The 14,649-nt window shown below is 34.6% G+C and overlaps 1 protein-coding gene, 4 non-coding genes and 4 pseudogenes across 5 annotated transcripts; 5 read left to right on the top strand and 4 right to left on the bottom strand.

Moving 5' to 3' along the window:
* Window positions 1-699: 699 nt before the first annotated feature.
* On the top strand, window positions 700-12,337 carry LOC125029541 (piggyBac transposable element-derived protein 3-like). Its single transcript, XM_047619494.1, has 3 exons — window positions 700-1,013; window positions 10,058-10,185; window positions 10,617-12,337. The coding sequence occupies exons 1-3, from the start codon at window positions 700-702 to the stop codon at window positions 12,335-12,337; spliced, it is 2,163 nt and encodes a 720-aa protein (XP_047475450.1).
* Window positions 1,566-1,684, top strand: LOC125030200 (annotated as a pseudogene).
* LOC125030208 lies at window positions 4,011-4,128 on the bottom strand (annotated as a pseudogene).
* LOC125030203 lies at window positions 5,814-5,932 on the bottom strand (annotated as a pseudogene).
* On the bottom strand, window positions 7,839-7,957 carry LOC125030180. The gene has a single exon (XR_007115368.1). It is a non-coding gene; the product is annotated as a 5S ribosomal RNA (ribosomal RNA).
* On the top strand, window positions 8,887-9,005 carry LOC125030110. The gene has a single exon (XR_007115306.1). It is a non-coding gene; the product is annotated as a 5S ribosomal RNA (ribosomal RNA).
* Window positions 12,338-12,893: 556 nt separating the features above from the next.
* On the top strand, window positions 12,894-13,012 carry LOC125030197. Its single transcript, XR_007115384.1, has one exon. It is a non-coding gene; the product is annotated as a 5S ribosomal RNA (ribosomal RNA).
* Window positions 13,013-13,918: 906 nt separating this feature from the next.
* LOC125030198 lies at window positions 13,919-14,037 on the top strand. Its single transcript, XR_007115385.1, has one exon. It is a non-coding gene; the product is annotated as a 5S ribosomal RNA (ribosomal RNA).
* Window positions 14,038-14,597: 560 nt separating this feature from the next.
* The window catches only part of LOC125030201, a 119-nt pseudogene continuing 67 nt past the window's right edge, over window positions 14,598-14,649 (bottom strand).

Raw genomic sequence — 14,649 nt, 5'->3', positions numbered from 1 at the left:
TACAATATGTACATTACATGTGTGTGTGTGTGTGTGTGTGTGTGTGTGTGTGTGTGTGTGTGTGTGTGTGTGTGTGTGTGTGAGTGTGTGTGTGTGTGTGTGTGTGTGTTATTTATAACTATAGTGGGCTATAGTAAGATTTACTAAGACTTATTGAACTGTTCCCTCCACGGAAATATTTAGTAAAAGGGAAACCAGAGCTAAGAGCAAATTGTGACCTTAGTACCAATGAAAGTGGACAGATGACATATGTAAAAGGCTTACGGTAGGTACATAAAAGTGGTGACAATTGAGTTATAACTCTCGATATTGGTCGATTGTGATTTATGCATACACTGTGAAGCAGATCTTTTGAAGGTAAACACCAAGAAGACTGAAGTTTTGGTAAGTAACAGGAGGGATGTGGAAATGAACATCAAAGACAAGGACAATGCTAGGCTCAAGCAGGTCCAGGAGTTCAAATATCTTGGAGTGACCGTAGAAGCCAAGGGAGGGTCGCAAGTGGCTATAAGTGCTAGAGTGGTAGCAGCATGGAACAAGAGGAGATAGCTGTCAGGTGTTATCAGTGACAGGAAGATGAGTAGGAAACTCAAGGTGAAGCTATACAGCACAATAATACGACATGTGCTCCTATATGGGGCAGAAGTATGGACAATGGGAAAGAAGGAGGAGAGGATACTGTAAGCGACAGAAATGAGGATGTTGAGAAGAATCAAAGGCGTGACGTTGAGAGAAAGGGAAAGAAGTACTGACATCAGGAGAGAATTGGAAGTGAGTGACATTAACGAGAAGGTCAAGGAGATAAGAATGAGAGAAGAAGGACATCCAGCAAATGTGGCTATGGAAAGTATAGTACCAGGAAGAAGGCCGAGAGGAAGAGCAAAGAAGAGGTGCAGAGATAAGGTGGAGGAGGATATGGGCCACTTCGGCATGCGTCCGGAAAAGGCCCTGAAAAGAGAGACTTGGAGAAGGAAGACCCGGGCGGCTGACCCTGCACGGAGGGACCAACAGCCGTAAATGAAAAGAAGAAGAAAGAAGAAGACTGTGAAGCAGATCAGTGAGCACTGAGAGAAAATGAGTTAAAGTTATTGACGTAACAAATAGCAATACAATAATAGCAAAAAATTAGATGAAAGCACTCTCCTCAACATTCAGTAATAATCAACATGTCTGCTTAAAATTAGCTATATCATTCAGCTCTTCTTACTGACAGTGACATACATAAAAGAGATAGAACTGCATGTATACAGATTCAAAAGCATGTGCAGTATATATTTACTCAATTTCTAATGAATTACTTATACACCTTGCATGCTCTACAGTGTTGCATAGCTCAAAAGATTGTAAAAGACAGGTACATAAAAGTGGTGCCAATTGAATTATAATTGCCTATACTCTTGATAGAGGTCAATTGTGACTTATGCATACATTGTGAAGCAGATCTCAGTGATATGACTGGAATGTCATGGTAATTAAGTTTGATGCAAAAAACTAAACATACATTATATTATATGAAAAAAAATGTGAGCAGTAAAAGAAAGTTAGCAAAAGTCTCACAAATTTACGCCAACAATCATACCACGTTGAAAGCCCCGCTACTCGTCCGATCACCGAAGTTAAGCAACGTTGGGTCTGGTCAGTACTTGGATGGGTGACCGCCTGGGAACACCAGATGCTGTTGGTATCTTATAACATGTTATGCATTTGTCAAGAGTTTACAACAGCTCCATTTATTTTCGCAAAGAAATCAATGGAACTTATGCTTTAATAAATAACAAATCAGTAATAGTAACTTTTCCGTCGGAAAGAGGGAGAATACATGGAAAACGGATATAATCAATTTATGGGTATTGCATTGGTAATGGCAGCAATGATATCTAAAAATGAAAACTAGAATGGCATGGCATTAATGATAACATTAATCTTTAAGAAAACAACCTTGAGTGATTTCATTAAGTGCAGTAGTTATACATGTACCTTATATATATTATACATATAATACATATTAATATGTATATATATATAAATATATATAAATATATAAGTATATATATAAATCTACAATATATAATGATATATATAAGTATATATAAATATATATAATATATATGTGTATTTAGATATACATTTATATATATATATAATACATGTATAAACGGTATGAATGAGAATGAATATCTTCACAATACAAGAGATTCATTTTCATTCATACCTTTTATACATTTGTCAACATGAACGCGGTTCATATATAATACAGTATTATATACGATATATAACACATATATAATATATATATGATATATATATATAATGTATATCATATATATAATACATATATATAAAATATATATATGATATATATTATATTTGCATATATATATATATAAATAAATATAAAAATCTATAAATATCTATACATAGATTTAGACATATATATATATATATATATATATATATATATATATATATAAAGTACGCGTATAACTACTATATTTAATGAAACGCGGATGAGATTATTTTTGCATATTTATGGCACAGAAGTTAAAGAACTCTAGCAGACACAAGAATTTAGTAAATCATGAACCAATACTGGATTTAATTCCCTAAGTTATCGGTTGTGATTAGTGCATGTGTCGAAGAACAAATCTCACTGATGTCATTGCAATATCAACAGGTAAAGCAAACTGTATCAAAGAGTTTTTTTTTTTTTTTAACACTATCATATCACGCTGAAAGCGAGGGTAGCAACGTTGATTTTGGCAAATAATCGAACGGGGGAAAGCATTGGAACAACAGATGCTATTGGCATTTTGTTTTTCTTCGTGCATGTTCTTCCCTTCCGTGCACCAATATAATCTACCACTCTAAGCTCATCTCAGTTCTGATTAATCAGTTCTGGTGGGACCTGTTATTACTAAAAAGCAAATCTATATTATTTACGGTAGAAAATTAATAAACTGTATTTGTAGGCTAACAAGCTTAAACACAAGCATACTGCGCAATAGGTCCAGTCTCCGCGCTATTTCACTTAGATGTAGAAAATTGTATATGAAAATATTCCAAACAAAAACTTACACAATAGGAAACATTTCAAAATAACTGACAGAGAACTCGAAAACATGTCCACGAGTTTCAATCACAATTATCCACAACTTTTCCTTATTTGTAATTTGTTTTGTTATAATTATTATCATCATCATAGTTATCATAATCCTTGATAGCCATAGTCACAATGATCATTGTTGTTTTTTTCTTACCATAAACACTTTTATTAATTATATTAATTTACCAATTGGCATCGTTTGTGGTAGAAATATGGTCATGGTTATTATTATCAGCATTTCTACCATTTCATTTTCATTTAAATATTATCTTCAATAGCATTACCTCCGGTATCATTGATATGATCATCATTATGATTTAGGTTAATCATATTATCATAATTATTACCATTATATGTTTATACATGTACTTATATATTTATATAGATATATTATATATAGATATATATAATATATATGATATAATGTTATTAATTTATATACATTTACATATATATTTATATATCATATATATATGTATTTATTATATATATATTTATTATATATATGAATATATTATATATACATTTATATTTTATTTCTATATATGTATATGTTTACATATATAAATGTATATATACTTATATATCTTGGCGTATATTTACATATATATCATATACATTTATGTATATTAATATATATATATATATATATATATATATATATATATATTATGTTACCATTAATGTCATTTTAATTTGTAGATATCATTGCTATTATTACCAATGCAATATCCCTGAACTGATTTTATCAGCTTTCTCCCTATTCTTCTCCCTCTTTCTGACGGGAAATTTACTTTTACTAATTTGGTATTTTTCAGAGAATAATTCTCATTGATTTCTTTTAGCAAGTAAAAAGAGCTGCGGTAAATGCTCTCGACAAATACATAACATACCATATATTATAAAATACCAACAGCATCTGGTGTTCCCAGGCGGTCACCCATCAATGTACTGACCAGACCCAACGTTGCTTACTTCACTGATCTGACGAGAAACGGTGCTTTCAACATGGTATGAACGTTGCGAAGAAATTGGGAACCTAAAGCAGATTTCTATCAGTGCTCACAGATTTGTTTTGTACATAACATAATGTATTTGATTTTGCATCAGGCCATATTACCATGACATTCCAATCACATCACTGAGATCTTCTTCACAATGTATGCATCAATCACAATCGAACACTATCTGGAGTATGAGCAATTCTAAATCAGTTATCACCACTTACATGTATCTGCCGTAGGCCTTTTACAATTCTTTTTAGCTGTGCAACTCTGAAAAGTATGCATTTTGTGCAAATAATGCGTAAGAAATTGAGTAAAAGGATATTGTTTATACTTATGAATCTGTACACTTGTAACTATATGTTGATAATATCAGTATTAATAATTGTTATGTACACATGTAACTATATGTTGATAATATCAGTATTATTAGTTGTTATGTTTTTTGTTATGATTATTACTAGCATCATCTTATTACTATTATTGTTGTTTTTAGCATATGTTTATTGATGTTATCAACATTATCATTATTGTGATGAAAATGGTAATAATGATGTTACTATAATGATTAATGTTATCATAACGATGATTATATCAGTGATACAGGTGGTAATATTATTGAAGATAACTTAAAGATGAGGTAGAAATAATTATAATTATATCACAAATGATGACAGTAAATTATAAATTACTTAAGATTAATAATAGGTTTTATGGTAAAAAAAAAAAAAAAAAAATATATATATGAAATAGTCACCGTGATTATGTTCATCATGATCATGCTATCAATAATTGTTATACTATGATCATGATGATAATTAAAACCAGACCAATTATTAATCAGGAAAATGGGGGATTATTGTGCTTCAAGCTTGTGGATATGTACAAATTTCTACATCTACTTTATCTACTGGCCCTATTGTGTTGTGTGCTTGTGTTTGTGCTTGTTTACTTGTAAATACAGTTTATTGTTTTTTCCACACAAAAAAAAAAAAAGTTTTATAATAATCACCTATTGCACCTTGATTGATTAACCAGAACCGAGATGAGCTCAGTGAAGCGCCGCTTAGAGTGGTACGTTATACTAGTGCACGGAAGGGAAAAATATGCAGGAAGAAAAACAAAATGCTAATAGCATCTGATACAACTTTGCTTTCTTCTATTAGTATCATTGCAGTGACATCCAGTCACACCAGTGAGATGTGTTCTTCGATATATACATCAGTCAAAACTTAGGGAATTAAATCCAGTGTTGGTTCATGATTTACCAAATTCTTGTGTCTGCTAGAGTTCTATGAACTTTCGTGTAATAAATATATATACACACCAATAATATGAGCAGTGGTTTTAATAAGTGCAGTATATATATATAGACATTTATAAATATATAATTATTTATACTCGTTATTTTTTAGATATTATTCGTTATTACTAATACAGTTATCATCACTATTATCAGTATAATCATTACAGGTACAATGATTTTTTCTAAAACACCGCCATAATATCTGCATATCAGAAGGGAACTAATAAATAAAAATGTTTAGGAAGCAGAATTGCATTTAGTTTAGTTACTCCTATAATTTATCCCATCCCTTTTATATTATTTTTAATTGTTTGAAGTATAATTACAAGTGACGTATTTAAACAAATAACAAATTATAAAGAAGTGTACAGAGGTACAAAGCTTATTTTACACAAGACAATGCCAACGGCATCTGGTGTTCCCAGGCGGTCACCCATGCAAGTACTGACCAGACCTAATATTGCTTAAATTCGCTGATCGGACGAGAAGCGGTGCTTTCAACGTGGTATGACCATTGACATTGTATTACATAACTATAATCAGCTTTCTATCAGTACTATCAGTACTAACTATTTTTATACATATTATTATAATGTATATTTTGGTTTTGCATCAAGTTGCTTAGATCTGCATCACAGTGTACCTGTATGTACCTGCCGTAAGCATTTTACCAAATTTTGAGCTGTGCAGTTTTGTAGAGCGTGCATGGTGTACAAGTAACGCATAGGAAGTTGAATTAAAAAAAAAAAAAAAAAAAATAAAATGTATATGCTTGTGAATCTGTGCAACTCTATCTCTTGCATATTACCGTCACTGTAAGTAGGAAGTGCTGAATGATATAGCTAATCATAATCAGAAATGCTGATCAGTACTGTATATATCATATAACTTTCCTATTATGTTTGTTGTTATTATCAGTATCATCCTGATAATGGTGATAATGGTGCTACTATAATAGTTAATGTAAATCATAATGATCATATTTATGATTCTGGTAATGTTATTGAAGGTAACTTGAATAAGAATAAGAATAAGAATAGGAATAATCATGACTAATTCTACCACAAATGATGACAATTAATAAACTAATAATTAGTTGAAATTAATGTTAGTGTTCATGGTAAAAAAAAACGAAAACACATAATAATCGCCGTGATTATGTCTTATTCTTGAGATCAATAATTACGATGTGATAATTATATATATATATAAAATAAAACAAATCACAAATAGGGAAAAAAATGGTGGATTATTGCGTTTCAAGTTCGTGGACGTTTTCATGTTTTCTGTCAGTTATTTTAAAATGTAGTTTCTTATTGTATAAGTTTTGTGTGAAATAGTTTCATGTACAAATTTCTACATTAAGTGATCAGCTGTAATTGCACGGGAAATAAAGATAATTATAGCAAGAGCAAGAGACAGAAAATAAAAATGTGCAGATAAACTTTGCCAGAAAGTTACTTGATGTCATCTTTATGGAACTTATGCTTTAATAAATAGCAAATCAGGAAAAGTAGATTTCCCCTCGCAAAGAGGGAGAAGGATAGACAGAAAACAGAATCAATTTAGGGGTATTGTAATATATGATATGAAAAGAAAACGAGAATGTAATTATATTAATGATAAAAGCAATCTTTAAGAAAGTTTTAACTATCTCAGCAGTGGTGATTATTTTTACTTACCATGAACTCTATCGTTTGTGGTAGAATTACATACATGGTTATTCTTTTTAGTATTTCTACTTTCTCATCTTTATTCAAATTATCTTCAACAATATCATCACCTGTATCACTGATATGATCATCGTTATGATTTAGATTAATCATTATAGTAGCATCATTATTACCATTTCCATGAAAATAATGATAATGATGGTAATGAACATATGCGAATAATAATAATGATAGTAATGATAATAAGAAAATGCCAACAGCAGGCGGTCACCCATCCAAGTACTGCCCAGACCCAATGTTGCTTAATTTCGCTGATCTGACGAGAAGCGGTGCTTTCAACGTGGTATGATCGTTGGCATAGATTCAGATAATTCAAATATATTGTTTAAACGTAATATTGTTTTCTTAGATTATCTGTATCAGAATTTTACATTTATTTCATCATTACTCATACAGTTATGTTTACTATTGTCAGTATTATCATTACAGGGACAATGATGTTTCGAAAACACTGTCATAAAATTTGTATATCAGAAGGAATTTAATCAATAAAACTGCTTAGGGAATAGATTTACATTTACTTTAGTTGCTCTTATGATTTATCACATTCCTTTTCTCTGTATCCTTCTCCCTCTTTCCGAAACAGTTTGACTTTACTTCCCATTGTTTGACGTATAATTACAAGTGATTTACTTAAATAAAAGATTATAAAGAATTGTGAAGAAGTGCAAACCTTATTATGCATAAGAAAATGCCAACAGCATCTGGTGTTCCCAGGCGGTCACCCATCCAAGTACTGACCAGACCCAATGTTGCTTAACTTCGCTGATCGGACGAGAAGCGGTGTTTTCAACGTGGTATGATCGTTGGCATATGCTTCACTAACTATATCCACCTTTGTGCCACTGCTAACTTTTTAGACATATGATGTATCTTTTGTTTTTGCATCAAACTTCATTACCATCACATTCCACTTTTGAACTCAATCACAATCGACCACTATCGGGAGTATAGACACTGCTAATTCAGTTGTCACCACTTATATATACCTGCCGTAAGCATTTTACCAAATTTTGAGCTGTGGTATTAAATAACTTTATGCCACTGATTATCTACAATTTCATTTTCTGTCTCTTGCTTTTGCTGAAAATTCCTTTATTTCACGTGCAGTAACAGCTGATCACTAAATATAGAAAATTGTATATGAAAATATTCCTAACAAAAACTTACACAATTTTAAAATAACTGACAGAAAACTCGAAAACATTTCCACGAGCATGAAACGCAATAATCTAAAAGTTTTCACTATTTCTGATGGGTTTTGTTTTAACTATCTTTATGATCACAGTTATCCCAATTATAATAATGATGATAAAAGTAATAATAAGAGAAATGGTGATAATAATAATGAATATGCTAGTACTAATCATAACACATAAAACAACTAATAATACTGATATTACCAACATATAGTTACATGTTTACAGATTCATAAGCATATAGAATATCTTTCTACTCAATTTCTTATGCATTACTTTTACACCCTGCAGAGTTGCACAGCTCAAAAAATTGTAAAATGCTTACAGCAAGTACTTCTAAGTGTTGACAACTGAGTTAGAATTGCCTGTACTCCAGATAGTGGGCGATTGTGATTGATGAAAACATTGCGAAGCTGATCTCTGTGATATGACTGGAATGTTATGGTAATTAAGTTTGATGAAAAAACAAAAGATACATTATAATATGTATGAAAAATCGGTGAGCTATGAGAGAAAAGTCGTTAATGTTCTAACTAAATTTGCCAACGATCATACCACGTTGAAAGCACCGCTTCTCGTCCGATCAGCGAAGTTAAGCAACATTGGGTCTGGTCAGTACTTGGATGGGTGACCGCCTGGGAACACCAGATGCTGTTGGCATTTTCTTATGAATGCAAAATAAGTTATACATTTCTTTACAATTAAGTTATACCTTTCTTTACAATTCTTTATAATCTTATACTTGTATAAATAAATGAATTGTAATTATAATTCAAACAATAGAATATATAGTAAAAGTAACGACGTCGGCTAGAGGGAGAGGAATAGACAGAAATGGATAGGATAAATCATAGGAGTAACGAAAGTAAATGGAATTCTGCTTCCCAACCTTTTTTATTTATCAAATTCCTTCTGGTATACCAATTTTACGGCGTATTTTAGAAAAATCATTGCCCAAATTAAATTTACTTCCTTCAGTGGTTGGCTTCTATGAATGTAGGTGCACCTTGATGGCAACAGGACTTTGCAGCAAAGTAAAAGACAAAAGGAATCAATGTTGAGTCTGGTGAGTATTTAGATTTGTGACCGTCTGAGAACACCAGATGCTGTTGCCCTTTTGTTACTGGCTTTGCAAGTTGATTTACAGTTTTATAACGTTTTTATTGCATAGTATATAAGATGCAGTAGTGAGAGGTGATGAATAGACTGAAAACTATCTATATTATGTTTACTTATGTGTACTGATTCATAAGCATATACAAGATCTTTCTACTCAATTTCTTATGCATTACTTGTACACCCTGCATGCTCTACATAGTTGCACAACTTAAAAATTGAAAAAGGCTTACGGCAAGTACTTCCAAGTGGTGACAACTGAGTTAGAATTGCCTATACTCCAGATAGTGGTCGATTGGGATTGATGCATACATTGTGAAACAGATCCCAATGATATGACTGGAATGTCATGGTAATTAGGTTTGATGCAAAAATAAAAGATACATAATTATAATAAGTATGAAAAATCAGTGTACAGTTACAGAAAGCTGATCAAAGTACCAATTTTAACCCTTTGTCGTTATTGTGGCCCTATCGGCCCACATAAGTCACGTGTGTTTTCGAGCCTATATAATGACGTCATGATGACGAAACACGCGTTTCTTTGTCTCAGCCAATAGAGGAGAATCTCGTCATCATAATTCGACCAATCACAGACCACCAGCCTGGCCGGGCTACAAGCGACGCTTCCACAAAGCCGGCAATGTTCTGCAGACCTCCCTGGTCTTCACAAGTGGACCCAGTTGCTCCTACTCTCGCCGCCCTCACGCCCAAAATAATGAACGTAAGTAAATACCATTCACATATAGTACATTTGAATAAATTATCTCTTGAAAGAATATGGTTTCAAGTTATTGACAATATGGAAAGTTAGTGTAAAACTTACGTGAAAAAGTCTGTATCCCGATCGGTCCACAAAACCGAGTCGCCGACAACCATGTGTGGCCCTATCGGTCCACACTGATCGAGTTCCTCATAACCATATGTGGCCCGATAGGGCCACACTGGCCGCTTCTGGACATAATTTTTCGTATATACAAAATATAAGAAAAACCTGTAATTTTACTTTTTTATACCTAATATGATGTCCAAAGTGACCATAATATATTTCCAACCCTATATATACATATATATATATAAAGAAATTAGCTTTATTTAATTAAGCCAGCTTTATTTTATCTCTGTTCATGTTACTAAATTATACACATTCCGCAGGACATGTGACTAGGATCAGGCCTGAAGAAATGCCTCTTGATGATGATGCAGGTGAGGATGATGAGGATGAGACGGTCTCGGGGGACACTCCACCACCCACCAAGAAGGTGAAGAAGGCCAAGGACCAGCCATCAAGGGTATGGAAGAAAGAAGACATTGGACACACTCCTTTACCCGAGTATAACCATCCGGTGCCTGATTTCCTCCTGAAGCCCTATGAGTTTTTCCTCCAGATGCTGACCATGGAGATACTTGAAGACATTGTGTACCAGACGAACCTGTATGCACGGCAGAAGGATGTCAGTACCGCTTTCTCCCTTGATATCCAGGACCTGATGGTGTTTTTGGGCATTATCCTCTACATGGGGGTAGTCCACATTCCTTCCCTGGATGACTATTGGGCAGTCAACACCCGCATCCCACAGGTGACCGACTACATGTCCGCAAAGCGATTTAAACAACTCAGATCCACCATTCACTTCAACAACAACGATTATGCCAAGGCTTCCACAGACCGCTTCTACAAGATACGGCCTCTCTTCACAGGAATAACAAAACAATTTCTGCGGGTCAAGGAAACTCCCCATCAGTCGGTTGATGAAGTGATGGTGGCATACAAGGGCACAATGGCAGGGAATCTTCGCCAGTACATCGCAAACAAACCGGACAAGTTCGGCTACAAGTTATTCTGCCATGCGAGTATCGATGGTTTCATCCACGATGTCCAAATGTATCAGGGACAAACGACCTTCAGCAGCCACCCTGTAGACCTGAATGAGGAGGAGGAAGAACAGCTACTGAGCAACAGGATTGTGATTGTCCTTGCCAAGACCATCAAAGACCCCGCTAACTCCGCCATCTATGCGGACAACTACTTCACGAGCATCCAACTGGTTGAGTTCCTGAAAGACAAGCTCCAATGCCGCTATGTGGGGACTGCCAGACCCAACCGCATTGGAAATCCACCACTGATGTCTAGGAAGGAAATGGAGAAGACCACCACTCCTAGGGGGAAGCACGATTACGTCTCCTGCAACGGGGTCCTTGCTATGTGTTGGAAGGACAACAAACCAGTCACTATCCTCTCTTTTGACGCCGGGGTTCTTCCACTCTCCAAGGCCAAAAGGTGGGACAAGGAATCCAAGAAAAAGGTCGACATCCCATGCCCAGCGGTCATCAAGGAGAATAATGGTAAAATGGGGGGCATTGATAAGTCCGACATGCTCACCCATCTCTACAAATCTCCGATGAAGGCTAGGCCGTATTATCTCAGGCTGTTCGGGTACATCTTGGATCTCTGCACCACTAATGCCTGGATCCTGTACAAGAGGGATTCCAAAGCCCTGTCAGAGAAGCCCATGCCCCTCAAAAACTTCCGCCTGGAGATCAGTGTCTTTGCCCGTGGCTACAAAACCAGACCTGCCAGGTGCCTCCGCGATACCCCTGAGAGTTTTGTCCGGCCAAAGAAGGGACAAAAATCCCACCGCCCAGCAGACAACCTTCGCTATGACTACTCCAAATTCCACTGCCCAGTGTTTGTCAAGCAACGGATGACTTGCAAATACTGCTCAACTCACAAGGAGATGCACCGGTCTAGGTGGGTGTGCAAAGTGTGTCAGGTTGCCCTTTGCCATAGCGAAACTCGGAACTGTTTCGAGGAGTTCCACATACCCCCGGCTTCCAACTCGCCCTCCACATCCACCTCATCTAATAATGAATGATATGTAATAATGATATATAATAATTATCTATTCTAATTTCTATGTCTAAACTGGTCTAATAAAACTAATTCGTACCATTTCTCGGTCATGAAGTAAAGTAAATGGTAGGAAATTAGGTCAGAATAACTCACACTTTATTGCAGGAGGCATAATAATGATATGTAATATTTTTTTCTTCTAATTTCTATGTATAAAACTTATTTAATAAAATTTTTGAAAGTGATTAGATTTTCAATTTCATTTACCAGAAGTAGGCAAGGTAGCCCTATAGGGCCACATATAATCATGAGGAGGCCTGTCAGTGTAGCCCAATAGGGATACATATGGTAATGAGGAAACCTGGCAATGTAGCCCGATAGGGCTAGGTATGGTTATGAGGATCTCGGCCGAGGGGCCCGGTCGGGCTACATTTTTAGCACTTGAATGAGCGAGCAATATTGATTGAATCAAAATATTTTCACGAATGAAAGTGTCTTATATAAGGTTGGTTTATAACATACTAAGAGGGTTTTTTTATATCTATGCTGGTTATATGAGTGACCGTTAAAGGGTTAACGCCAACGATCATACCACGTTGAAAGCACCGCTTCTCGTCCGATCAGCGAAGTTAAGCAACATTGGGTCTGGTCAGTACTTGGATGGGTGACCGCCTGGGAACACCAGATGCTGATGGCATTTTCTTATGAATGCAAAATAAGTTATACATTTCTTTACAATTAAGTTATACCTTTCTTTACAATTCTTTATAATCTTATACTTGTATAAATAAATGAATTGTAATTATAATTCAAACAATAGAATATATAGTAAAAGTAACGACGTCGGCTAGAGGGAGAGGAATAGACAGAAATGGATAGGATAAATCATAGGAGTAACGAAAGTAAATGGAATTCTGCTTCCCAACCTTTTTTATTTATCAAATTCCTTCTGGTATACCAATTTTACGGCGTATTTTAGAAAAATCATTGCCCAAATTAAATTTACTTCCTTCAGTGGTTGGCTTCTGTGAATGTAGGTGCACCTTGATGGCAACAGGACTTTGCAGCAAAGTAAAAGACAAAAGGAATCAATGTTGAGTCTGGTGAGTATTTAGATTTGTGACCGTCTGAGAACACCAGATGCTGTTGCCCTTTTGTTACTGGCTTTGCAAGTTGATTTACAGTTTTATACCGTTTTTATTGCATAGTATATGATATGCAGTAGTGAGAGGTGATGAATAGACTGAAAACTATCTATATTATGTTTACTTATGTGTACTGATTCATAAGCATATACAAGATCTTTCTACTCAATTTCTTATGCATTGCTTGTACACCCTGCATGTTCTACAGAGTTGCACAACTTAAAAATTGAAAAAAGGCTTACGGCAAGTACTTCCAAGTGGTGACAACTGAGTTAGAATTGCCTATTCCAGATAGTGGTCGATTGGGATTGATGCATACATTGTGAAACAGATCCCAATGATATGACTGGAATGTCATGGTAATTAAGTTTGATGCCAAAATAAAAGATACATAATTATAATAAGTATGAAACACCAGTGTACCGTTACAGAAAGCTGGTCAAAGTACCAACATTAACGCCAACGATCATACCACGTTGAAAGCACCGCTTCTCGTCCGATCAGCGAAGTTATGCAACATTGGGTCTGGTCAGTACTTGGATGGGTGACCGCCTGGGAACACCAGATGCTGTTGGCATTTTCTTATGTAAAATCTTTGCACTTCCTAAACAAATACAAAAATGTTTTTAAAAAAGTAAATCAATTGTAATTATACTTAAAGTAATAAGAAGTAGATTGAAACTTAACTGTGTCGGCAAGAGGGAGGATACACAGAAAACGCATAGGATAAATCATAGGAGTAACTAAAGTAAATGCAATTCTGTTTCCCAAACATTTTAATTTAAATTCATTCTAATACAGATTTTACGGCGTTGTTTTAGAAAAATCATTATACATGTAATGATAATACTGATAATTATGACACTTGTATTAGAAATAATAATCAAATTATACTACCTACAAAATTAGTATGATCTTATTATAATTTAGATATCAGTCTACGAAAACCGTCGGTAGTTAATGATTTTAGTAACCAGTTAGCCACAAATGAGATTTAATTCCCTCAGTGGTCAGCTTATGTGACTAGTGAATTTAAGTTTCTTATTACTTAAAGTATATTTACAATTGATTTACCGAACCAAATGTAACAATGTAAAGAATTGTAAAGAAGTGAGCAGGTGATTTTACACAAGAAAATGCCAACAGCATCTGGTGTTCCCAGGCGGTCACCCATCCAAGTACTGTCCAG

This window comes from Penaeus chinensis, chromosome 10, assembly GCF_019202785.1.
Source record: "Penaeus chinensis breed Huanghai No. 1 chromosome 10, ASM1920278v2, whole genome shotgun sequence".
Classification (NCBI taxonomy): domain Eukaryota; kingdom Metazoa; phylum Arthropoda; class Malacostraca; order Decapoda; family Penaeidae; genus Penaeus; species Penaeus chinensis.
The sequence above is the reverse complement of the archived record's forward strand: the minus strand, read 5'-3'. Positions and strand labels throughout refer to the sequence as shown.

Excerpts from the sequence above, each read along its gene's own strand:
- LOC125029541 (XM_047619494.1), top strand. The coding sequence starts at position 700 with ATGTTGAGAAGAATCAAAGGCGTGACGTTGAGAGAAAGGGAAAGAAGT. Across the intron at positions 1,014-10,057 it reads GCACGGAGGGACCAACAGCC|ACCACCAGCCTGGCCGGGCT; the intron begins GTAAATGAAAAG and ends GACCAATCACAG. Across the intron at positions 10,186-10,616 it reads TCACGCCCAAAATAATGAAC|GACATGTGACTAGGATCAGG; the intron begins GTAAGTAAATAC and ends CACATTCCGCAG.